The sequence below is a fragment of the Nylanderia fulva genome, unplaced genomic scaffold (genome assembly GCF_048542155.1).
Source record: "Nylanderia fulva isolate GAGA-0341 unplaced genomic scaffold, ASM4854215v1 Scaffold3, whole genome shotgun sequence".
Taxonomy (NCBI): Eukaryota; Metazoa; Arthropoda; class Insecta; order Hymenoptera; family Formicidae; genus Nylanderia; species Nylanderia fulva.
The window spans coordinates 6,697,356-6,722,259 of NW_028190368.1; the positions used below are offsets into that span (position 1 = coordinate 6,697,356).

The 24,904-nt window shown below is 31.8% G+C and overlaps 2 protein-coding genes across 2 annotated transcripts; one reads left to right on the forward strand and one right to left on the reverse strand.

Annotated features, from left to right (window-relative positions):
* The first annotated feature begins 11 nt into the window (after positions 1-11).
* LOC114933482 (p21-activated protein kinase-interacting protein 1-like) lies at positions 12-1,949 on the forward strand. The gene is made up of 3 exons (XM_029306099.2): positions 12-107; positions 336-498; positions 582-1,949. Exons 1-3 carry the CDS (start codon positions 12-14, stop codon positions 1,805-1,807), a joined length of 1,485 nt encoding a protein of 494 aa, XP_029161932.2. The 3' UTR covers positions 1,808-1,949.
* LOC114933553 (endothelin-converting enzyme 1) lies at positions 1,820-24,578 on the reverse strand. Its single transcript, XM_085484203.1, has 17 exons — positions 24,512-24,578; positions 19,823-19,896; positions 9,785-9,852; positions 8,892-9,070; positions 8,410-8,655; positions 7,234-7,439; positions 6,579-6,755; positions 6,265-6,363; positions 5,802-5,946; positions 4,483-4,697; positions 4,144-4,320; positions 3,891-4,053; positions 3,709-3,757; positions 3,337-3,404; positions 3,101-3,237; positions 2,853-3,017; positions 1,820-2,267 (listed from the first exon to the last, which is right to left on the reverse strand). Exons 2-17 carry the CDS (start codon positions 19,832-19,834, stop codon positions 2,091-2,093), a joined length of 2,283 nt encoding a protein of 760 aa, XP_085340329.1. The 5' UTR covers positions 19,835-19,896; positions 24,512-24,578; the 3' UTR covers positions 1,820-2,090.
* Between the last annotated feature and the right edge of the window lie 326 nt (positions 24,579-24,904).

A 24,904-nucleotide genomic window follows, 5' to 3' on the forward strand; every position in this document is an offset into this window, starting at 1 on the left:
ACGAAAGAAAGATGTATTTGGATCCGAAGCCATCAAACCCTTTCGAAATCATAGTGGGAACTTACGAGCAATATTTGCTCGGATACAAAGTGCACAACGTCGTAAATGTAAGTATATTTTACATGACACGCGTATCTTGATTTGTACAAGTTACTATATTATTACTTGATATTTAAACGTCTGCTGATGGCATAAAAATACCAAAATAGAAATGCGTCACGATGCTATCAAAGATATATTTTTAATAGTCATCATAGAAAGAAACACATGTTTGGCCATATTTTTCATAAAACCTCTAAATTAACCTCAAACTAAAATCTTTTTTATATTTCCAGGAATATAGCATAGAGAAGAGTTTTGCAACTCACAGTCATGCTGCAAGTATACGTAGTGTCTCCAGTAATAAATACTATCTAGCTTCTACTGGTGCCGATGAAGCAGTATGTTTGTATGACATGCGTTATAGGAGAGAATCTGTCAAATTAATGCATCATAAAGGTACATAGATAAATTTATGTGTGTGCTCGTATCTATAATATAAGAAGAAATTTATACTGAAATAATCTTTGTTTCGTTTGCAGATGCCATCAATTGTGTTGCATTTACTCCAGAAGGGTCACACTTGTTTACGTGCAGTAACGATGGTAGTATAAGTGCTATTCGTTGTGGTAATTGGCAACTGGATAAACTCTGGTCAGCGGCACACAAAGGTTCGGCTGTCAATACTTTTACTATTCATCCAACAGGAAAACTAGCATTATCTACTGGAGCTGATGGTGTGCTTAGAACATGGAATCTGATTAAAGGTAGACAAGCTTACGCTACTAACTTAGTACCAAAACTGAAGTCTGATGCTAAATGGGTAACAATCATTAAGTGGAGTCCGAATGGCGAAAAATATCTATTAGCTACTAATGCAAATATATATGTATATTCTGTGGAAACAGCTAGCATAGATAAAGAACTTACATTCGAGTCAAAAGTTATTTGCGTAGAATTCTTAAAGGATACTTTAATCGCTATTGGTTTCGAGAATGGAGAAATCAAATTTTATGACCTTCGAACTTCGATGCATACAATGAATACAAAGGCTCACAGTATGAGAGTAAAATGTATTGCACATATGAATAACTTATTAGTTAGTGCTTCCAGTTCTGGAGAAATTAAACTTTGGAAATATAACAAGCATAGTTTGGACATGTTGCAAACTGTTAATTGTGGCGCAAGGATTACTTGTCTTTCTCTGGCACAAATCTATAAAGACTTAGTACAGGAAGAAGTTAAATTGGAAGAAAATGAGGAAGTAAAAAAGAAGAGCCGGCTCAGACTGAAACAAGAAGTTATTATTGAAGATGAAGGTGAGTTGAAAGACTCAGACGGCGTTACAAATTCCAAAGAGAAAACATCAAAAATAAAACGTAAAAGAAAGAGACCTATAGAAGACAACGTTGAGAATTTACAGAAGAAAATTCCAGAGTCAAAAGAGACTAATACTTCAAAGAGAAAGAAAGATGTACTATCGCAGACAGAAGATGTTATTGATAAACCAATAAAGAAGCAAAAACTGTTAAAGGCAAACTCTTCTAGTAAGAAACGAAAAGAGGACAGTGCTGCATCACAAATCACTTTTCCGAAAAAGAAAATGAAAAAGATGAATAAACTTGAAGAATCATCTCTCTCTCACAAAAAACATAAAATAAAATTACCAATGACAAACATCGAAGACGCTCCGCCTAGGAAAATAAAGAAGAAAATAAAAGCGGAAAAAGAAGTTATGTCAAAAAGGAAAAAGAAGATAAATGAATAAATTAGGTTTCAATTTAGGAGAAAGAAGTCTCTTTATAAAAGTTATTCTCTTCCGTGTGATATTTACATAATAAGCTTAGGGCTAAGAGTAGCACTTAAGAATAGTATGTAATAAATTACTCGCTAGTTCCTATAACTGTAAATCAGTCTATATTTACAATTTCTTAGAATTAATCACTGCACCAATGCCTGTTTTTCTCTCACGACGTAGATATCCAGCTTGAATGAGATAACAGTTTCTCGCGTTGTTACGTCATTTTGTGCCGCTCGAAATAATAGAGCATCTACCATAGAATACATTTGTGCTGTGGATTCATTGGACTGCCGAGCGGGCATCTCCACGCCTTCGCAAATTCGACGTTGTTCGATAGCGATCCAATAACACGAAAGTGATTCGGCGCGTGGACACCCTCTATCACCTTTGACTTTAACGCTCCGTTTGTGTAATTGCCACACCAGACCTTGAAAGAGATATTAACATATTCATAACTTCGTACGCTAACGAGAATTAGAAATTCTTCATTTGCGTATAAAGCTCGCATACTCATTTGAGATACATGTAAATAAGTTTTTTATTAGTTTGACAAGAAATCATCTTATTAATTCCAAAAAAATAGTTAATACTTTTACTTATACATGCTCTCCAAAGCATACATATGTATAAAAATGTATTTCAGAAAAATTTTTATATAATAAAAAGCTCCGACTTAACAAAAAAAAATCTCTAAACTTGTAAATTTATTATTTCTAGATAAACAAGAAAATATTTATATTACAATTTTTTTAAGCAGGAAGAATTCTTGTTAGATGAAATCTAAGTTCAAATATAATGACGTTAAGCATGTATAGAATTTTATCTCTTTCATATAGCATTAACGCATTGATTGTCATTCTTAACTTATTTTAAATTAGTGCATTTATCAACATGTAAATTAGTTGTTCTTTTCAGTAGAGAACTACTTACTCATACGTCTTTTCGCAAAAAAACGCTGAAAATTTAATTATTTAAATTATTATTTTCACTGATTTCAATTTTTTTTAAATACCTGAGCGAAACCCAAGAAGAACAGTTGTTCATTGCTATAATCGGCGAGACCAGGTAAAGCTTGCTGATACGGATTGCGTGCAATCAACCTTTGATATGCCCTGTAAGCTTCTCTAATACCGCCATTGTCAGCGATATTTTCACCCTGAGTATTGATGCCATTCACCTGAAAATCGGCAAGAAGCACCTTGGCACTCTTTTTCTTTTCGGTACTTTCAATAAACAACGGGGTTACTCCTCGGTACTCACTGTGAAATTATCGCCCAGCTCCGGCAAATAATAATTGCTATATTGCTCGATTATACATTGCACTTTGTCGTGATAATGTCGTAACGTCTCGTCGCTCCACCACTGGCGAAGATTACCGTTCTCATCGTACCTGCGACCTGTGAAGACCACAAAATTTCGCATAATTCTAGATATTATAAATACGCGGATATTTTAGTGCTAAAGAGAAGTAATAGCGATATTATCACGTGTCGTACCTTGGTCATCGAAACCATGCGTAAGCTCGTGGCCCATGATAGCTCCCATAGCGCCATAATTGATGGATCTGAAATATGCAATGTTAGAATTTTGCAATTTACGACAAAAATAATTTAAATCGTACGGAGATGTATTGCTTTATTTTCATGAGCTTTGTTTAAAAATGCATCCAACAGAGTGTTTTAAATTAAGATATAAAAGTTATTAAATGTAAAACAGTGCGTTCAGCATATTAGAATTCTTTCTAATTATTATAAAATAATTAGAGGGAAAAAGAAAGTCATCCGTCATAAATTAAAGAGTTAATCAATTGAAATATGAATTTACGACAATTTTGCTTCTTTATCTGTAAAATATAAATTTATACATACTCTAATCCATTGCCATAAAATGGAGGATGCAAGATACCAGCTGGAAAAGCTAAAATGATATTTTTTCTTAATTCTGATCCGTGATTTGAATAACTAAATTAAATTGGTATTGCGAAAATGATAATAGATACAAACGATTATATTAATTAAAAGACAAAAGAGAGATTAATTTGAATACTTACTGACTGAATTTAATGTAACGCTATAAAACGCGTTTACCGTCGTACCCGTCGATATCCACCTGCTCCTATCGGGCTTTTCACGCAAATTATTGAAACTCTTCTTCATTGCCACATCGGTCAGTTGTAGAAAAGTCTCGAATAACTTTCCGTCGATCACCTCCACCTAAAAAACGGGGGTCGGGCATGTTATAATGGAGGGAATATAAATTAAATTAAAATTATAAACGATATTTATATAAAAAAATACACGTACGCCTTCGTAAAACTTGTCTAACTCTTTCGGATCCGTGATCCAATCGGGAAATCCCACAAACGGTCTCATTGCGTGTAATTTTCTGTGAGCTCGACCTCTCGTGCCAACATCCATCCAGTCTAATTCTGTAACCATCTCGTCGAATGCTGCCCTAATATCCGATAACATCTCCAATGCCTATCGACAATGACATAAGAAAATCAATCAAATAGAATAATTCATATTATTTTTTTAAATTCATCAGAACAATATTGAATAATTAATACAGTACGTATAATTTTTTAAATATTTTTTCTTACGTATTAATATTTTATATACAGTTATATATTTTGCGCAAACCTTTTCTCGCGCCTGCTCGTTGAAGTGTCTCTGCGCATAAATGTAGCTGAGCGCCATGCCGAAGTTTGCGTTCGCGTTTCCAGTGCATCCTTTCCAGCGCGGTGTCTTCTCCTTCAGTCCGAAGACCTTCTGCGAGAACTGGAAGCCGAGATCGCGAAACTTTTGCAGCGTCAAAGGGGCAACGGTCGAATACACGCTCCACCAGACATATCGAACTGAAAAATCGACATTTATCTGTATCGTGCATATACAACTCGAGATTATAGCGGTGGTATTTTAACATAAACAAGCTAACTATGCACTTTCTCTTACTGTAGATATGATAGCTTTCGATCTTTTAACCTCGTTTCTAATAATCTTTTCTCTCTTTTTCATGGAGATTTCCATAACATTATTCAGGGTGTATATCCTCAGGAAAAACTTTGAAAAAATGGTACTCTCTCTCAGGGAATTTTGTTCTACTTTGAAAAATCAGAGAATTCCCGTGGAATTTAATTGGGAATTTTTTTTTAAACTGCTTCTGATAAGCTTATTCTTATTTAGCATATAACTTAAGAAATATGTCTTTACAATAGTTAAGTTTTTATTAAAATTTTATGTAATTTTTCTTATTGGCAATCTCAAAATTGTTCAATTTTTTAATAGGTAATATTTAAATAAATTAGTATTTCTTAAGAAGTTAAAATAAATTATTATTGTTTTAAATATTTTTATTTTATATTTTTGTGTATATTTTTAGCGTTTAGATATAATGATGTGTCGTACTTTATATTGTCTAAATTAATTTTATAATTATTATTCAAATAATAGTAATTCTTCAAATTAATTTTATAATTAATAAATCAATATTAAATGTTAGGAAACTGTTCTCTTGATAACTTTGCAATCGTGTGTATAGAAAACATTAAAAAACGCGTATAATAAAGAAACTTATATTCAAATCAGCATTTACAAATTTTCTTAATTTACTTGGAATTTAAAAAATCAGGGAAATTTATTACAAAATTTGAGAATAAACACCTTGATTATTCTTCCCTGTCGTCGATGACAGAAGACATTTGTTAATTTATTATTATCAATAATTATTTGATTGGATGGATTAAAAAATTTTCTTGGTCATCGCAAATACTTGAATGTATAAACGCAAAGGGGATGCTTCCGCGTTACAAATACAGGCAGTAGATCTCCTCTCTCGCGCGTTTAGTGGACGTTTAATGAAGGCGAAAGCAACGGGGCGCAATGAGTAACAAGCTGAGTGAGTGCATTATGCCGAGTGGCAATCGCCCTTGGTTCGACGAGGGCACGTAAATTAGACGTACCTATCGTGGCGGGTTGCGTGAGGGATAGCAGCAACGGTAATTTCTGCAAATACTGCAGGTCTATTAAGATAACTCGATCTACGGTTGGATTTATCGTGACATTTGTGTTCTCGAATACGGATTCCAGATACCTCGTCCAATTCCACTGAAAAGAGCATTCACGCGTTTGATTACTTGAATACTAAGAACGATGTTCTTTTTGTTATCAATAATCATTTCAGTTCAAGTTACAAAAAGTTATTTTATGTAAAAATTAAAGATATTCCTATATATGAAATAGATATTAAATTAAAAAATAATTTTTTATACATGTTATCCATCATAATTTTAAATATTATTTCATTTCTCGACATCTTCTTGCGACTCAATATTTCTTCGCGTTTAATTTCAAAATACTTATTGTATTATTAAATTGCTTCTTTTCCATACTTTGCCCGGAAATAAATAATTAATATCGCTCTACCTTCAACACGCGCATATCGGTGAGTTGTTGCAGCTCGTCGATCGTCACATCATGAAGAAGATGATCCGCACTACGCCGCTCCTCGGGTGTCGCCATGATCTGGACGGATTTCAAAATAATTAAACGTGCTCCTGAAACGATTATCCTCACATTGGACGTTGAGTAATCAAAGATAAAAAGATGTTTGATTATTCAATGCCAAACGATTCCATACTACGGTTACCGGATAAATAACTTTTCGAAATGTGTTGTCTCTAATATAAATATATATTTGAAAAATTAATATAATATATAATTTGATAAAGCAAACTTACTTTGGCGAGTTTAGTGCCAAACTCTATGATCTCGTTGGCGTAATTCGCACTCATGTTGCCAGCCCCTGCGAGTTCGACCATGGATTTTATGTACTTTCTATATTCCATCAATTCTAATTGAAATCGTCGTGGATCTAGTAAATAACGCTCGCTAAATCCGGGAGATGCTTGCTCTATCTAAAAGTATTTTATGTTTTTTTGTCATGAAAATAACATAATATTTGTATCAGTAGAAATATTTTTCCAAAAACAAAAAAATTACAATAAGAAATTGTATTCACACAATTGAATCATGTTAAATTCAATATTAAAAGGATATAAAAAATTCTGTCACTTTTCTTTTAAATTCCATATATGAAAATATCAAAAATTAAATAAAGTCGAATAAAATTCTAAATATCTATTATAATAATTCTACAAATTTTGATAATGATCTATAGCAATTTTTTATTTAAAGATAATATACCTTAATATTCATATACCTTAATATCCTTAATATTCATATATAAAAGAAACTTTTCATTTTTTTTTTTTTTTTTATAAAAACACGATTCTTTAATTTGCCTACAATTTTAATTTTTTGGAATTACACTTTTCTATCACTGAATCATTAATTTTTTTTACTAATAATATAAATTTTTAAATATGTTCTCACCATCATTCGATTTCTTGAAGTATCCTTAACGTCTTCGCTGATGTAAAAATTAATAAAGAGATTTAAGCCCAGTGCTCTCTGTGCTAATCCTGTTAATCTTGATATGTCGAGAGAAGGTATTTTACCCTGCATCGGTGGATCCTTTGGCAAGCCTAATTTATTGAGTACCTCGGAGATGGGCTCTAATCCTAAGGCTTCGACGCTCGCTGCAATTCGATAATTTTTTCCGTAATTCTAGAGACTAATTTTATTGTTGTTTAAGGCTGCGAATAATTTTTTTAACTTATATTATTATTATTACTTTAAATTGCGCGCAACATAAGCCATACATTTAAAAAAAGTTTGTTAAATTTACAAATATTTAGTTCCATACGTTCAAATAAATCATTTATTTGAAACAGATAAATATTGATTTTTGTTTTGAAAAAGATTTTCTTATATCAAATAAATATTTATTTGTTTCAAATAAATGATTTATTTGAACTATTGAACTAAATATTTATTAATTTAACAAACTTTTTTTCAGTGTACGAATTATACTTGTGGTTATTTGAAAATACCTGCTGCTTCTATTTAAATCATTTTACACGCTTGGTTATGCGATTCGTAATCGCGATCGCTCAGAGGCACGCGAGTTCCGGTTGCTTCTTCGTGGTAATAAAGTTGTCAATTTACCTTATTACGTTGTGACTAACACCATAATGGTAATGATATATGTATTGTAACACGAGCGGCGAGGTATTGTTAAATTATCCTTTCGATTTTATTGCTTATGTAAATGTCATTCCATGCATTTTATCTCCGCGCGAAACAATAACAATTACTGAATAATTTATCATCGGTGTAAACAAATTACTAGAGATCCGTTAACGCCTTGCATTGTTGGTGCGCGAGGATATGATTATTGTTTTTTTTTATCGTTAGATACTCTCCAACAATTAAAAATATTTTCAAGCCTCATAAATTACTACTGTATTAAAAATTCAATAAAATATATCTAAATGTATGCGCAATATAATAATAAATTTCTTAAACTAAACTTTCTTCGGTAATTAAAATCCTTTCTTCTCTAAATTCAGAATTCTAATAATTTTACTATTATAATATGATTTAATAATTCATCATTCGACAACTTTTAAGTCCTCTTTAATAACTTTATTAATCCTTAAGACTTACCGATATCCATACAGGTTTTATAAAGTGCTCTTGCTAGTTTGACTGGCCTAAGATCGGTCTCCTTATCCGGCTCCTCCAGTAAAATCCTTAAATTCTCCAATAGTTTCTCCCTAAGCAAGCTCAGCTGATCCCAAAAGCTCTGGCTTTGAGGAATCGGATGCTTGTTGATCCAACCGCCGCATGCGAAATTATAGAAATCCTCGCAAGGATCCACGGATCTGTTCATCGCGCCTATCACTCGTGCCGCTATGCAAACGGGAATTATTTTATGCATCTCAGTATTATCGTAATAGAGCGAAATTCTCGAAATTATTATTATTATTATAGTCACGAAAAAATATAAATCTCTGTCTTGACATTTAATTCGAGAAGATTACTCAAACTTTTTTTCTAAATAAAAATTCGGAATTTCGTATCGTATGTATTTCTCATTATTTTTTCTTGAAATGAGTTAAAAATAAATATAGCGAGGTGTCGTATACCTGTCTTGATGCATTCCTCGCTCTGGCACATCTCCTTGTACTCTTCCTTACGGAAGACCGCCATCTGCAAAGTCAACGCTACAATGAGAGCGATGACAGTCACCGCTAACAGGCCAACAACAATTACGAGTCTCATTTCCTTGCCGCTTGATTTCTTCTCATCTCTCTGATTGTAATTCCTGTCGAGAAAAAAATAAAGATAGTGAATCTGAAAATTTAACGTAATTGGAACCGCAAATTGGACTGCAACTTGTAATCTACATATATAATTGAAGAACTTGTTCTCAAACTTCCGAATTCGATTAAAAAATAAAAATTATATATTATTAGATTTTTCACTTTAGTAATATAAATAAAATTTAAATTCATAAATAAATATAATATGAATAATATTTAATTTAGGTAAGAATCTTCTCTCGACCGTACTGGCAAATATTATTTATTCAGTCACAACGTTTCGACCCTTCTTTGAGTCCTTATCAAGTGAATTGTAAAAATTAAAATAAAATTATAATTTTAAGATGTCAAGAACAAACATAGTGTCGGTTTGACAACACGTCTAGACTCTTAGACGAGTTATTGGAGACATTTTATTTTTATTTTTATTTTTACAAATCACTTGATAAGGACTCAAAGAAGGTCGAAACGTTGTGATTGAATAAATAATATTTGCCAGTACGGTCGAGAGAAGATTCTTACCTTTTTTAAATTCTGTCTGGCGATTCTCAAATATCTACGTTCTTATTTAATATTTAATATAGTAATGAAATTTGGAAAGATTTTTACAATATAGAATCAGAATCTATCAAATGGATCATTAATCATACCAGGGCTAGGGAACAAGAAGTAAGAGAATAGTATTGATTTGTTTAACGAAGAAAAATGCTAATTACCACGAAACATCGGAATTTCCTTTGGCGTTCTCCCCCGTGTCTCTTTCATTATCTTCCGGGTCGTTTACCTGCATAAGACATAATTATGTATTGTACAATTGTTATGCTTTACTCTTTTTCTTATCGTTTATTCCACTCATGATAACAAATATATATGAAATATCAAAAAATGTTCCCGCAATAGTTAGTTGTATAATTGCTTGAGATAATAGATAATACACAGTAAAATGGTTATTTCATAAAAGAACAACATATATCTTATGTGATTTGACTTGTGTACTCCGAGTCTTGGGAATGAGAAATCAAAGTTCAGCCAAACAGATACATTTTATAAAACATAATCAGGGACCTTGAGGCACAAGAACGATTGATTCGATCTTCTTATGAATTGCATACTTAAAAAAAGAAAGTTCTAAACAGAAAAATAGTTTTCCGCAAAGACAGCAAGAGAGATCAAAATATAGGAAAAGATAAGAAATGATATAAATGTAGAAAAATTCGTAATCTAATATCTTGATTTATCTATTAATATAATAAAATAAAAAAAGCAGTTTGCATTGACTATCATCGCGATAAAGATCTATTCTCTATTTTATTTAAAATTGGCGAACATATGAACCTGTATAAATTTTTCTAACGATGTTAGAAGGGTGGATTGTGACGAGTCTTGATCGATACATCTAAATAAAAGCACTATCGCCGCGTTTATGCTAGGCCGATAGTAAACTCTGCACATCTGGCCGGAGCAAACCTTATGTAAGCTTGCATTGGCTTTTCATTTATTTACGCGTCATCACCGCGAATAGTTTCGACCGATTTAATGGGGCGAGAATCGTCCGTCAACAAGATACAGGATATTGGGCACGAGAAGAATAATACTCGAAGTAATTCCGTTCCGATTCTGGGACAAGGTGAGTGTATCGATCACACAACTTAATGGCCAGGACAGATGATACTTTGTCGATTTAAACCGCGCAAAACAGTTGCTTCTGTCTGTAATTATAGCGCAATCAGTTGGAAAGAATGATTTCACAGAACTCGACATTGCTCTTCCGTATATACAATTCTAAGGACACTCGGATGTTCGTGTAACTCTAGGACGAGGACATATCCTGTGCTATCAGCTTGCTGTCATAATATAAATTATGCGCTATAAGTTTGAGAATTTGCATTTATATGACATTTTAAATTGTGAAATTACTTTGGAAAGTTAATGCGCACTGAATGACACAATATCCTATACATATTTTCAATACAATTCTTTGAAATACTTATTTTGAAATAGAAATCATTTTTTGACGTCTGTTGAACAAACATAATAAAAGATTTAGCTAAATTTGTGGTTTATATTTCTAAATTATATCTTTAATCATAATATAAACATGAATGAAAAAATTCGCGCTGATTAACAAACACGATCCTTCAAGATCACTCAATTCCCAACTTCACCGACATCAATTAATATTAATTATGGTCAACTGTGTGTGTATCTGCATTCTATCTTGAATCGTAATCTATGTCAAAGACGTGGAATGTCCTCAACTAAAATTAATGAATCAAAAAGTTCACACAATTGACATTCCGAAATTTCTTCACTTCTTCTTAATAAGACAGTCTCATCTCCCATCTTTTAATTTTCTTGACAGGCACATGCACGATACATCTTCCTTCGTTTCGCATTATTTCATTAACTCTGTCACTTGTGACCAAATATAACATCTTTGGATTTTTAAAGCCAAAAAAATGTTTATAAAATAAAAAATTCTTTTTTTAAAATTAAGATATTCAATTTTAAAATATTTAAGAATTTAAACCAAAAAAATGATTTAATCCGATTCAATTTATTTTTTCGCTACACAGAGAGAATTTTCTCTTAAAATTTATCCTGAAAATCATGATAATCGTGAGACAATATGATATTGGGACAATTTTATAAGAGTTTCTTTGATTAATATTTACTACAATAGAAATATTAATATCTACCACAATAAGATACAAAAATACGTTCGATTAACTTTACTATGTACACATTAATATCTTTTATCGTCGTAAATGTTTTAATCAGAGAAACTCATATAAAGTTTTTTCATTACCATATATTGTTCTACAATTACCATGATTTTCAGGATAAATTCCAAGAGAAAATTCTCTCCGTGCAGCTTAATTATTTCTTGACTTTTCTTTCAACCACACATGATATATTGATCATAATAATAAGTAATATTAAAAACAATTTAGATAAATGCGATTGGCGTTAATTGACGTTGGTGTAGTCGGCTCTGAGCTTTCTAAAAGTTAGATTACCGCCTTCGTGTTTACAACCGAGAGACAAAAAAACCGATTTTCCGCAGACGCATCAGTCTGCGTCTGACAATGTTCCCATTATGCTCTCTTCAACCTACCGAATCGACAGACTTTCGCGCGAGAAATATGTGTATGTACACTCGAGCGTCTTTTTCTTCCTCGTCTTCTTCTTTTCATCTGTCCATCATGTATATAAACCGGATTGCGCAATCGTGTATCTGTTTTTCTACACTCGATTAAACAGAGCGATTCTTTAACGAGATACCGTATAGCACATGATTCTAAGTTATTTTTAGCTAACTTTTTCTGTTTACTTCTCGTCTTCTCTTCTCTAAGACTCACGCCTGAGTGGAAAAAGAGCTACTTGTACATTCATCAGTTATTTAATGTCAATTTATAATGTATAGCTTATTATTCGTGAAGAAATTTAAAAATTTATTGTATATGTTGTTATATCAAAGGATTTTGCTCTTGCTATTTCTCATATTATAATAAAATAGTTAAAATTTATTTTTATCTTTTATATAGATTTCTTTTAAAAAACGAATAATAATGGAATTGTATATTTTTGACGTCATGTTTGTGTCGAGAATCGCACGTGTCATATTATTCCTTCCTTTCATTTTTCACGTCGTAACATACGGCAATTCAATTTTTAATAGTCGCAATTAAACAGTAGCATGTAATTTACGATCGTGAAATATCCACCTCGCAATTAATTAACTCCTTCGCGTTCAATTGATATAAATTATGTACCGCGCGCTAGCGTGAAAATTCACGGAAAATTACATTCCATTTCGGGTTACGTTAATAGCCGGGCATTTTTATTTTAAATGACTGTTTTCATGTTTTCCACTCGCAATTGTCGGCAATTGTCATCGGCCTTAATACTCGCTGCCGATCGCGCGTCCTTGCGGCCAAGTAATTGTCATCCATCTGACGTCGCTTCCGATATACGTTGTCCTTGCATATATGTATACGTCGTGAGATTTCACCGTTTAACGTCGAGCTAAGAAGATGCAAATCCCGTTTAACAGTGCGTCTGACATTGAATTTCACGGCGGATCAATAGAATTTCAATTGGTCCCGATCGGGAAGTACTTGTCGAATTGGCTCACGTTCGCTGTTAAATGAATATAATCATATCGACTGCATTCCTATGTATATACATTGCATATTTCGCCGATAACCGGAGTCATCGGGTGTATCTCTCTCGACGAGAGATTATGCTTGCGCCTACGATATTCTTCTCGCCTTTGTTTCCGTCGCGGAATATCGCGCATAATTAATTCCTTGCGTCACAAGTTGATAGATTCCTGCTCCGACGATCGACGGCGATAGACAATCAGGGCCGTTGGATAATTCCATTTTCTTTCCGTATTTACATCACGCTGGAGACTAGGGAGATAAAAAAGTTGCTGAGCGAAGGTTTAACGCGTTTCGTTTCCTGGCTGCAACCAATGTCGAAAATTATACTAATTCTTTTCCTGCGAGTCATGTCGAAATCAATTAATTTTTGTATGCTTCTCTTAGAATTTACCCTGAAAATCATGGGACGATATGGTATTTTTCTCTTAATTTATCACAATAAAAAATATTATAATATGTACATAGTAAAATTTAATCATATTTTATATCTTATTGTGGTAGATATTAATATCTTTAGTAGTAAGTATTTAATCAGGAAAACTCCATGATTTTCAGGGTAAATTCTAAGAGAGAATTCTCTCTGTGTATGTTAGTAAATGTACGTATAATTTACACGTATTCTACGTTTCCAGCAAAAGTGAAGTTTTGAACTTGATGGAATTTTACGACTATTCATTAATCTATCCATGAATCTTTCCGACAAGAGTCTTAATTACTCAGACGAGCGAAATCATTTTTCTTCAGAAGAGTACTAATTTCACTTATGAAATCTAAGATTAATGGTAGGAGCTAATATATTTTTCGTCGTACGTTTCCAATTTTTAAATTTGAAAAGTAGATTGCAAAAGTCCTTTAAAGACGATATAATCTTTAATTATAAAATAATGGATTTTCACATAACATGCCTGCTTTGTTCTATTCCGATGAAATGTAGTTGCTTGCTAATTATATATCTTCTCATCTTTAATCGCGTATTTTTTAAAAAGTTCTCCAGAGTTATGTAATGAAATGATAGTTTATCAATCACACAATTTACCCTGAGTACACATTAAAGATGCACATACGTTTAACGACAGCAGCTATTCACAATAATATTGTATAACTAATTTTTTAATGTATATGATTAATTTTTTACTCACTTCTGCTGCCAATTATCTAATGCGATTTTTATTTTAATATATTACTCGCTATCGATTGCGGTAATTGTTGAACTTTCTATAATATTCTATAATACGATTAAAAGCATGACTTATCGATGTACATTCCTCTAATCGATTGTTCATTCTCGTCAGGTGTCAGTCAACATGAGTAATTCTCGTCGATGCACCGTAGAGTGTTTGTCGTTAGAGTGTTTTTCAGCTCATCACATATACGAGACACTCTAAAACGCTATATAAGACATTGACTCCGATCGTCGTGCGGCACGTGAATACTATCGTTCAATCTATATGCTGCACACTCTTTACACATCTCCATTATATCGGTATATTCAAAATTTGTAACGCAAATATAATTGTTTTAAATAATAGATATAGTACAAATCTATATTGAATTTATATTAATTATTAAATTAAATATATTAAAAAAATATATATTTTTATTATATATAATTAATATATTAAATCTATATTATTTAATATATAGATATATTGTATAATATAGGTATATATATATTAAATAATATAGATTTAATATAAATCACGTCAGAATATGTAAATACACATATACACACACATATCTGACAGATCGTATGATAAATTTCAATTACATAATTCTGTCGTAAATTTTAATTTTGTTTAGATACTGTGTTAAGATTTTCAGAATCGAATGATTTATTTTCTATCAAATAAATGTTTCTTCATTATTACACGTTTTGTAAAATACTGATGTTTTTAGTGTAAAATTATCCAAGTACAAAGAAAGTGTGCTTATAATATATACGTTTCAAGTAATTTGTCTCTCTAGACGCGGCCTTCTCCATCGTAATTGCATTGTGCTGAATGAATAATTCTTGTTTTTTTCCATTATCAATTCTATCCACGCAAGCATTTTTCACAGCTCGTGTCATTTCAGTGTAAAATCGATAATAAAAATGCAATAAATTATTTGAACGCTTGTTTTGACAATGACATATATAAATCAAAATCATATTAATTAAATACGCTATTTTGATTTATGTATATACTCCTGTCTCTCTCGCTCGCATGAAATTATTAATATTTTCAAATATATACGATTTGTGCCACTTTCAAAATAAACGGCTAGACTTAGAAATTCGGCCAGTCCGTCCGTGTCGCGGGTCGAGACTTTCCTCCGTTGAGAGATTCGGATGACGTTTTCGCGAGACCGGCTCATTATTCTCGTTTACGTTGGCAGTCTGTTCTCCGAAGAGACGAGACAAATGTTCGGGGTATTTTTGTTGAAATATTTTCCCGCTCGAAAAAAGCAAAATATACATACAACATAGAATATACGCAAGTCGCGCGATGAGCATCACGCTCGTATAACGTGTTTTATTCGTTTATTTATTCATCAGACGTATCTTCTTCATCTGATACGTTTATACGAAACTGATGTTGCGGAGAGATCATTTTAACTCTACAAACAATCAACGGAAAACATGACTTTTCTTCGATGTTTTCATTCGATAGCGACGAGCAATTGAATTATTTTGCAACGATGCCGCAAAATGTAGGTTGAAGGAAGACGATTGTCGTCCGTAGACCATCTTCAAAAGTGGCCAACACTCGAGTCTACACGCAATCTGTGTGTGTATCGCGTCCTGCAAGTGGGATGCCTCAATGCTCCATTGAGAGGATTCTATTTCAACGACGCGAATGTGGGGATGAGTCGTAAGTGTCGCCGCGCTGTTGATGCTTGAAACCCATTATCGCGCCATTACTCGATAATAATACAATTACGGTAGCGAAGGTGGTCACTGACTTCTAGCTTCAGCGATCGAGGCGATCCTTATCGCGTCCCGAGTATTCATAATTTCTTTCACCAAGCGCGAGAGCTAATTATTTTAGAGTCGAAATGATCTCTCTACGGAGAACTCGCTCCTTGGAACAAATGGTTTCCCTAGATGGAGAGAGATTTTTGCGAATTTTTACTTTCGCAAAATCCTATTTTCATGGATCCTTGATTCCGGTTTGATCACATAGATCCTATCAAATCACAGAGACTTGCGAGAGCTTTCCGGCTTTTAGCTTTATTAAGGATGTATGGGAGATAGAATCGGAGACAAAAGTATCGATCCATCTTATAGTATAGAAAAGCTATTCATCTAATAAAAAATTGTTATAATTTAATATCCCTTTCAGCTGTTTTTAACACTGACACAACCGAGTGCTCAGAAATCGAAAAAAAGCCAGAATTTCAACAAATTATTTTATTATTTTCTTCTAAATGGCTTAATGAATGTTAATGTAATTTTACAACATTGTTCTTTAAAGTACAAGCTACACATGTACAAAATTTAAGATACATATATATTACGTTAAAAATATCATTTGTTTTCGATATTTTTAACGTAATATAATCAATCAGAATAAAGAATTTTCATAAGATTATATGTAAAACTAGTAGAAATTTCAATTGCAATAACTTTTAAATGAGTTAGTGAATTAAAAGTCAAATGTTAACAATAGCTTTAGTATCAAAATAGAAGCAATCTATATAATTTATATAAATTTGATACCATTTTAAACATCTCCTATACATCCTTAAATGACGCAGAATGCAACTGCATTGCTTGATAACTTCTGAGAAGGGGTTCGCGAAATGAATTCTTTTCAAGTACTCTTCTTGTTATTGACTCGAATTTCTCGAACGATTCTCTCGCTGCGGATCTATCTGTATATGCTCTACTTCTTTTGCCTACTTTTTTGATGGAAGAAACAATGATATTTTCGAAATAATCTCGTTGAAATATGGGGTCAATGTGCAAGCTCGTATCACCAGATGACAACAAGTTGAGAAAATGAATAGAGAAAGGATGTAGACAGATTGTGAATAAATAAAAAGTCGATAAGATTATTCCAATTATTCACCCAAACGTTCGCGAAGCTAAAAGCATTACAATTCTATAGCTTTAGTCCCTTTAATTTTTGTCTTACTATATTTTTTATTTCATTTATAATCATTCCAACTGGAAGAATAATTATATATATATATATATATATATATATATATATAAAATTCAGAAAAATACATGAAGTACGTAGTCGTGCTACGAAAGGAGAAAATCGATATTTGCCATAAATGGTATCATCTGCCTGGAGCACGAATAAAACGCGATATTCGTTGTTAGTAACTGGTCTTATTGTAATTATCCTTTACCTGCAACCGATTGACCTCTTTTTCCGTCAAGTATAAGAAAACTAGAATCGATCTCAGCAATGTTCAACTATTTGCGGTTTCTGTAACGAAGTTATAGTCGAACACGGCAGTTTACTTTTTCCTCTTAATTGGATTTAATCGAAGAAAATAACGATTGATCGATTGATTGTGCAAGCCAAAAATTCATGACCACGCGCGAATAATATTTATTTAATATATATAATTATAATTTTATATATATATATATATATATATATATTTGTTAAAGAACTTCAGTTTCATTCGCGATGATGACAGCTGTATACATCTAAATTTTGAAAAATTTGAAATAATAGTCAATGCAAAAATAATAACGAGAAAATGTGCGACAAAATTATAAAAATAATTTCCATATTGCATGTTTTTATATAATTTCACATTTACATATATTAACAAATAAAAATCGAGTCTCTCAAGTTATATATCTTTCTGTAGACTTTATGTGAGCACTTTGCTTAATGATTTCCATTCTTCGCATTAACATCGGCGCAATTATTTGCGCCTCACCTTACGTATCGCGGTATAATGATAAAAAACAATCGATGTTTTATGCAGATCAGCACACACGTGACGCGAAAAACACGAATGCCGATAGCGAAATGAGATGAGGGAAGGAGGATCCGATAACCGGAAAGGAAACTATCAACAAGTAGGAGTGAATACTAGCAAATTACAATCGAATCCAATAATTGATTCGAATAATTATAATATAATATTTAAAATAAATCATTCGATTTTATTCAATCGAACTTTATATTAATTTCTTTCTTTCCTTAAGCATTGGATGGATTTTATGAATTAATGTAACGTTATCGATTTAAAGATAAATATTTAAATAATAAGAATAAATCATCGTCTGTGTAAAGTGTGACGAGCGGGATAATCCTTCAAAGTACATTCATCAATTAGAATTAATTTAAATAAATCGCTTCCAATTGCGTGATGTTGATTTCCTTACAATCTACACACGAGATGAATGTGAAACGAGACTATTATACGAACATGCAGAAATTTGCATGAAATTTTAAGAACGTATTCCTTGATTTGGAGACGATTTTATCTTGACGCAACTTTACTGCGCATTTTCCGATCGAACCTTGATGCGTTTTTTTCTGACTTCGATCATTATTTTATCAAGTAAAATTTTAGCAATAAATTAAATATTTTCTTTATCACTTTTTGAAGCGATAAAGAAAATATACAACAAATTTGGATTAAATTCTCGAATTTTTTAAATTTTTATTAAAAGATATAGCTCATATAATATTCAGTCTCATTTAGCCTCATATATCGTATGATAGCAAGTATTAATCACAGTAAGTGCATATCATTTTAGTAGATGAGAGATAATAGAATAATTTGTTATGCATGCGTGCGATTATGTTATTATAAGAAAATCGTGCACGTTAATCTACACAGAGAGAATTTTCTCTTAAAATTTATCCTAAAAAACATGATAATCGTTAGACAATATGATATTGTATTGGAACAATTTTATAAGAGCTTCTCTCATTAATTTTTATCACAATAAAAAAATTAATATTCACCACAATAAGATATAACATATGTTTAATTAATTTTACTTTGTATATAGTAAAATTTATTATGAATATATATAAATATTTTTTGTGATAAATATTTAATCAAAGAAACTCATATAAAATTCTACCAATGCCATATTGTCCTACAATTATGATAATTTTCAGAGTAAATTCTAAGAGGAAATTCTCTCCGTGTACTGCCAACTTGTATTTAATCTTGACGTAAATACAAAATAAAATAAAATAAAATAAAAAGATATTTACACGGCCAAATTTTATTTAATAATTTTATTTTCTGATAAAACAGAAAATAAAATTATTTTTAAATAGAGAAAATAAAAGAAAAAATAAATATAGAATTCTTTTTATATTGTCCTACGATTACCATGATTTTCAGGGTAAATTCTAACAATATAAGAGCAAATTCTCTCCGTGTATGGAAGCTAAATAATTCCGTAATAACTATATATTTTTTCGCAGGAGGAAAAGTCGAGTCTCTGACAAATCGATTAGAGAATAGACGATTGAATTTTAATGAGACAGCCGTTTCGATGACATTCGAATCCTACTTATCTTAATCTCCGCATAAATTCGTCATTATATTCTGTCAATGAATGATAGAATATAAGATGTGCGGAAGGAAAAAAAAGGACATGCGTCTCACCTTGTATCTCATCTTCGCGTCTCCTTCGCCGTCTCGTCCTTCCTGAGTGGTCTCTAGACTCTTAAGCGGCGTGTCTGCAAAAGGACGAGAGGAAATATTATTAAAAATGTCCCTGTGTGCGCTCATCTGGATATAAATGCGACAGCGGGAACGTGAATCACCTGTTTTGCATTGAATAAGAAAGACCGCGCATATGACAATATTCTTTCTTATTTTTTTCTTCTTTCTCCTGCGCTTTGTGATGATGATACGCGCGTCTTTTTGAGAAGATAATAATGTCACTTTTGTCTCGTCTTCTCGAAAAACTTTCATCGAGTTTTGTTTAATTTTCAGTCACGATCGTCGTATTTCGAATGTATAATATTTACATATTTCGTATGAATATATAATATATACGAGATATTGTTCGTCCACTTTTAAAAACAGTCTATCACGAAAATACGATCCTACAAAGACGAGCTATTAAAGCGTACAAGTTTTAAGAAAAAAAGAAACGGATGAAAGCGCCGAACTTTTACCGGATACAAAGACTTCGGTAGTACGGATGATATGTGATGCTTTCATAATGATTTACCTTCCTAGGATTAGCACGGTACATTAAATCGTTAACGAATCGCGCACTAATACTTGATAGCTCGATTGTATCTCAAAACGCTTTCATTTCCACGGAAGAGCAAACGCGTAAATATATATATATATACATGCTTTCTTGCATTTATGTGCATTTTTGTTGGGGAATAAAATCAAGAGATATAAAAGAATATTTATATACACGACAAAAAATTAGCTATTATAGCTACATTTTAGCCTATATTACAACCTGAATTTATGCACATTTTTGTCGGGAAATAAAATGAATAGATATAAAAGAATATTTACTAAAAGAAGCTTGTTAATTATGAATGTGTATTTAGCGATGTTTGTGCACACCACGAATTTTTATACTTTGGCGGACACTCTTTACGCATATCCGAGAGGAAAAAACGAGAGGCTGCATCTCGATTAGCGGATTAATCCGCGCGGAAAAGCACGCGTCCATCTAATAATCACGTGGCGATTTGCTCCCTTTTGTGCCGCGAAATTGCGCGTCGTGAAATCGCGAGATTATTATTAAATCAGATGCATCCTGGCGAATCGAGACGAAAGCGTGCGGCACGCAGCCGCTCTCGCTCAGGATCGGTGCATCGGTGCATTGTAGAATGCATAAGCGCACTCTAAAGTTTTAATATTATTATCCCATTATTAACAATTTTTTTGCACACAGAGAGAATTTTCTTTTAGAATGTACTCTAAAAATCATAGTAATCGTGGGACAGTATATAGCATTAAAAGAATTTTGTAAGAGTTTCTCTGATTAATATTTACCACAAGAAAAATGTTAATATCTATGCCAATAAGATATAAAATATGTTCGATTTATTTTACTACGTATATATTAATATTTTTTATTGTGGTATTAAGTATTTAATCAGAGAAACTTATAAAATTCTTCCAATACCATATTGTCCCACGATTACCATGATTTTTAGAGTAAATTCTAAGAGAAAATTCTCTCCGTGTACTGCCGACTTGTATTTAATCTTGACGTGTGGCAAAAATAAAATAAAAAAATATTTACGGCCTAAATTTATTCAATTTTCTGACGAAACAGAAAATAAAATGATTTTAAAATAGAGAACTAAAAATAAAAAATAAACATAGAATTCTTTTTATATCTACTTCAGTCTCTCGTGAAAATTCTCACATTGTAAGCATCATATATTGAGTTTGTGCGTATATTGATTTAATTTTTACTCTTTACTATTATATTTATTATATTTTATACTATTAATTTTCTAAGTAATCTTCATAATTTTTTTACGACGCGGTTAATAATAATTCTCCTTTTTTCATCATTGTACTAACGTAATTTGTTGTTTATAAAATACGCAAGATTTTTTAAGTAAATCTTTATAACCTTTTTACGATGCGGTTAATTCTCTTAATTATTGTGCTTATATAATATGTTATTTATAATATATAACATCGACAGCAGTCAACCAAGCTTTATACATTCTACAATAACTTGCTGGTCGTTTAAATCCGACCCTGCTCGCTTTACGCGATGCTTTCGATTTCGCGCCTACTAATCGTCACGCATCTTCTACGAAGGAATCGCAGTGCAATAGCTGCATACAGTCATCTTCGATCATTTAACGCGGCCGGCGCTTAAAGATACAATATTGAAGTGGATAACTAGAGATATACAGTTGCCCTCTTATGCAACGAAGTGTCTACAGTTATAGTTACACTTGTGGCGCATTAAACTGTCTAAAAACGAAATGAAACACATTTACAGATGCAAATTATGAATACGTTAGCTATATAATTCTCGACTAATAAATAAAATGAAATAATTGATCCACAAGTTCCAGTCAAGTTCAAAAGAGAGACGAAATTCGTTCTAACATTAACATAACGCGTTAGTTCATTATATTGATAAAAAATAATTAATTATATTACGAAAACCTATTTAAATTATATTATATTAATTAATACATTATATTACGTTATATTAATTTTAATATTTCATAATATATTATATTAATTTTAATACATTATAATATATTAATTAAATTAAATATATTAATTAAATTTAAAAACTTTGTTCCTTCTAATTGTAAGGGAAAAGTATTAATTATTTTGGATAACAGAAACTTGGGGTTTCGGTACTTTATTATTCATTAGGGAGAAGCGTTCTTCTGCAAAATGTTTCAAGCATATGAATCTTATCAAGAGTCACAGGATGTTAAAGATATAAGCGGACAATGGCGCTAGTTTTGACTGCAGAAACAGCCTCTTTGTGCACCGAAAAACTCAGCGAAGGGTCGCGTAACATCCATCTGTGTGTGCAGAATCTGTTTTTAAAATCTATTCATAAACACGGAACGCGCGCGTGGCTTAAAAGAGAGGCCGCTACCTTCGTTAAGACGTTCGTTTCCCGCCATGAGAGATCGCATAAATTCGAAATTTAACTTCTTTAAAGCGAGACGATACACTAACTCTGCTGGCGTCTCGCCAGAGGGTAATTTGATGTCGGAGAAGCACTTTTGTCGGAGTCATGCTATTAATCTTCCGCGTATTTTTAAAATTTTTTTTCCATTTTTTTTTATATCGTCGACTCGAGATTGATTAATTATCGTATATCCACATCTTATACAGTGCAGAGAAGTTTTCCAATATAAAAGCTTTTCATTACAAATGTTATCCACGTGACACAAAAAGAGTAATGCTTATATTCATAATAATAAAAGATGTTATCATATAAATTGTAATCGTAAATTTAATCAAATATATAAATAATATTCTAATATTTTTGATAAATTCAAATTCAGTGTCTCGTTTGGATAATTAAGTATATTCATGTAATTGCTCCTTCGAGAAAGAAATGAAATTTTAATTATTATATCAAAAAGCTTAGAAATTCTAGGAATTTAGAAATTATTATTATTACAAAGTTACAAACATTGTTTTGAATGAAAAATGATAATTGTAAAACAAACATAACAAATTGTGCAGTTATTAGAAATGCTTTCACTTCCAATAAATGAATAAAATACTTATATAGAGTTAGTAGAGTAGAACTATCGAATGCTTATAAGCATTAACAAATAGGATACGCAAAAAATTAACAAAAATAAATTGAAAGAAAAGAAGAGAATCTTACTAACTCTCTCATATGAATTAAAAATCTTTTTGCAATGATTTAAATTCATTAATATTTGCATCTACAATTCGAGATTTTTTTTAAAGATTAATCCTATTTTTCTTACATAACTTCAATTCTGTATATTCTACAATATTTTAAAAAATTTATTGGAGCATGCGTCATATACGATCGCATCGCTAAACTATGTCACTATCAATAGATGACTACATATGTATAAAGATGTACACAAGATTAGAGAAGTCTGTATCTTACAAAAAAGACCTTCGACCTCTTAAATGTGTATTCCGAGCATCGCGTGCATACGGAAATATTTAATGGATCAATCACGAGCATTGTTTCCAGAAAAAGTCTCTCACATAATGATGATTATAATTAATGTAGTTAAATAAATTTTGCATAATAATTTTTTGAAAAAAGTTACTAAGGACTATAAATGCTAAAAAAATTTCTTTTTCTACATTCATTCGTAAACTTATCTTTTTCATTGATTACCTTCAAATTAGATAGAAATTACCTAGAAATTATGGTACATTCAAATTAGATAGAAATTACTTAGAAATTAGATGCACGTATCATCAAGATTTTTAACATTAACTTCAAGAGTGTATATTTTGCAATGCACTTTTCGATTTTTTAAATATTATTTTAAGAAGTTGCTATATTAATCATAATAAATATTTTTAATAAAGCATACAAAATAAAATATATTAAATTTGTTGAGATAAATATTATCCACATTTCTTTTTCTTGTCAAAAGGATATTAACCTAAGGATTTTTCTTTCTTAACATATAATTATAAATACGTTGACTAATTCTCAGCTAATAAATGAAATGAGATAATTGATACACAAGTTCCAGTTCAAATACAAAAAAAGAGAGACAAAGTTTCTTCTAATATTAACATAACGCGTAGTTCATTATTATAAATTATATTGATAAAAACAATATAATTATGATATATCGATTAATGAGTGCTCACCTGTTTGCAGCCTCCCTCGACGAGTCTCTCATAGACGCATATTAAACTTAATCGCGCGCTCCGAACTTTTCTTTCTTGTCCTCTTCTCGCACTGCGAAATATTTCCGCAGCGGAAAAAAAATAGGCGCAAAAGTGCGAGCGCGCGTCTCTTCCTGTCGCGAATTTGCTTCTGGCCGCAGCCTCACGTCATCGCTTCGATCCCTCGTGTGCGGATTTTGTTTCTTCTTCTTTTTTTCTCTCTCCCTTTCTTCTTTCTACGATTTCGACGGCCGCGTATGCCGGTCGCGACGGAGGATGCGACTCAGGGACCGTTAGTAAACTAAACTGAAGTTTCGGCTTGCGGAGGAGCGACTCTAATCTTCGAATCCCCCACCATTTCCGCGCCACGATACC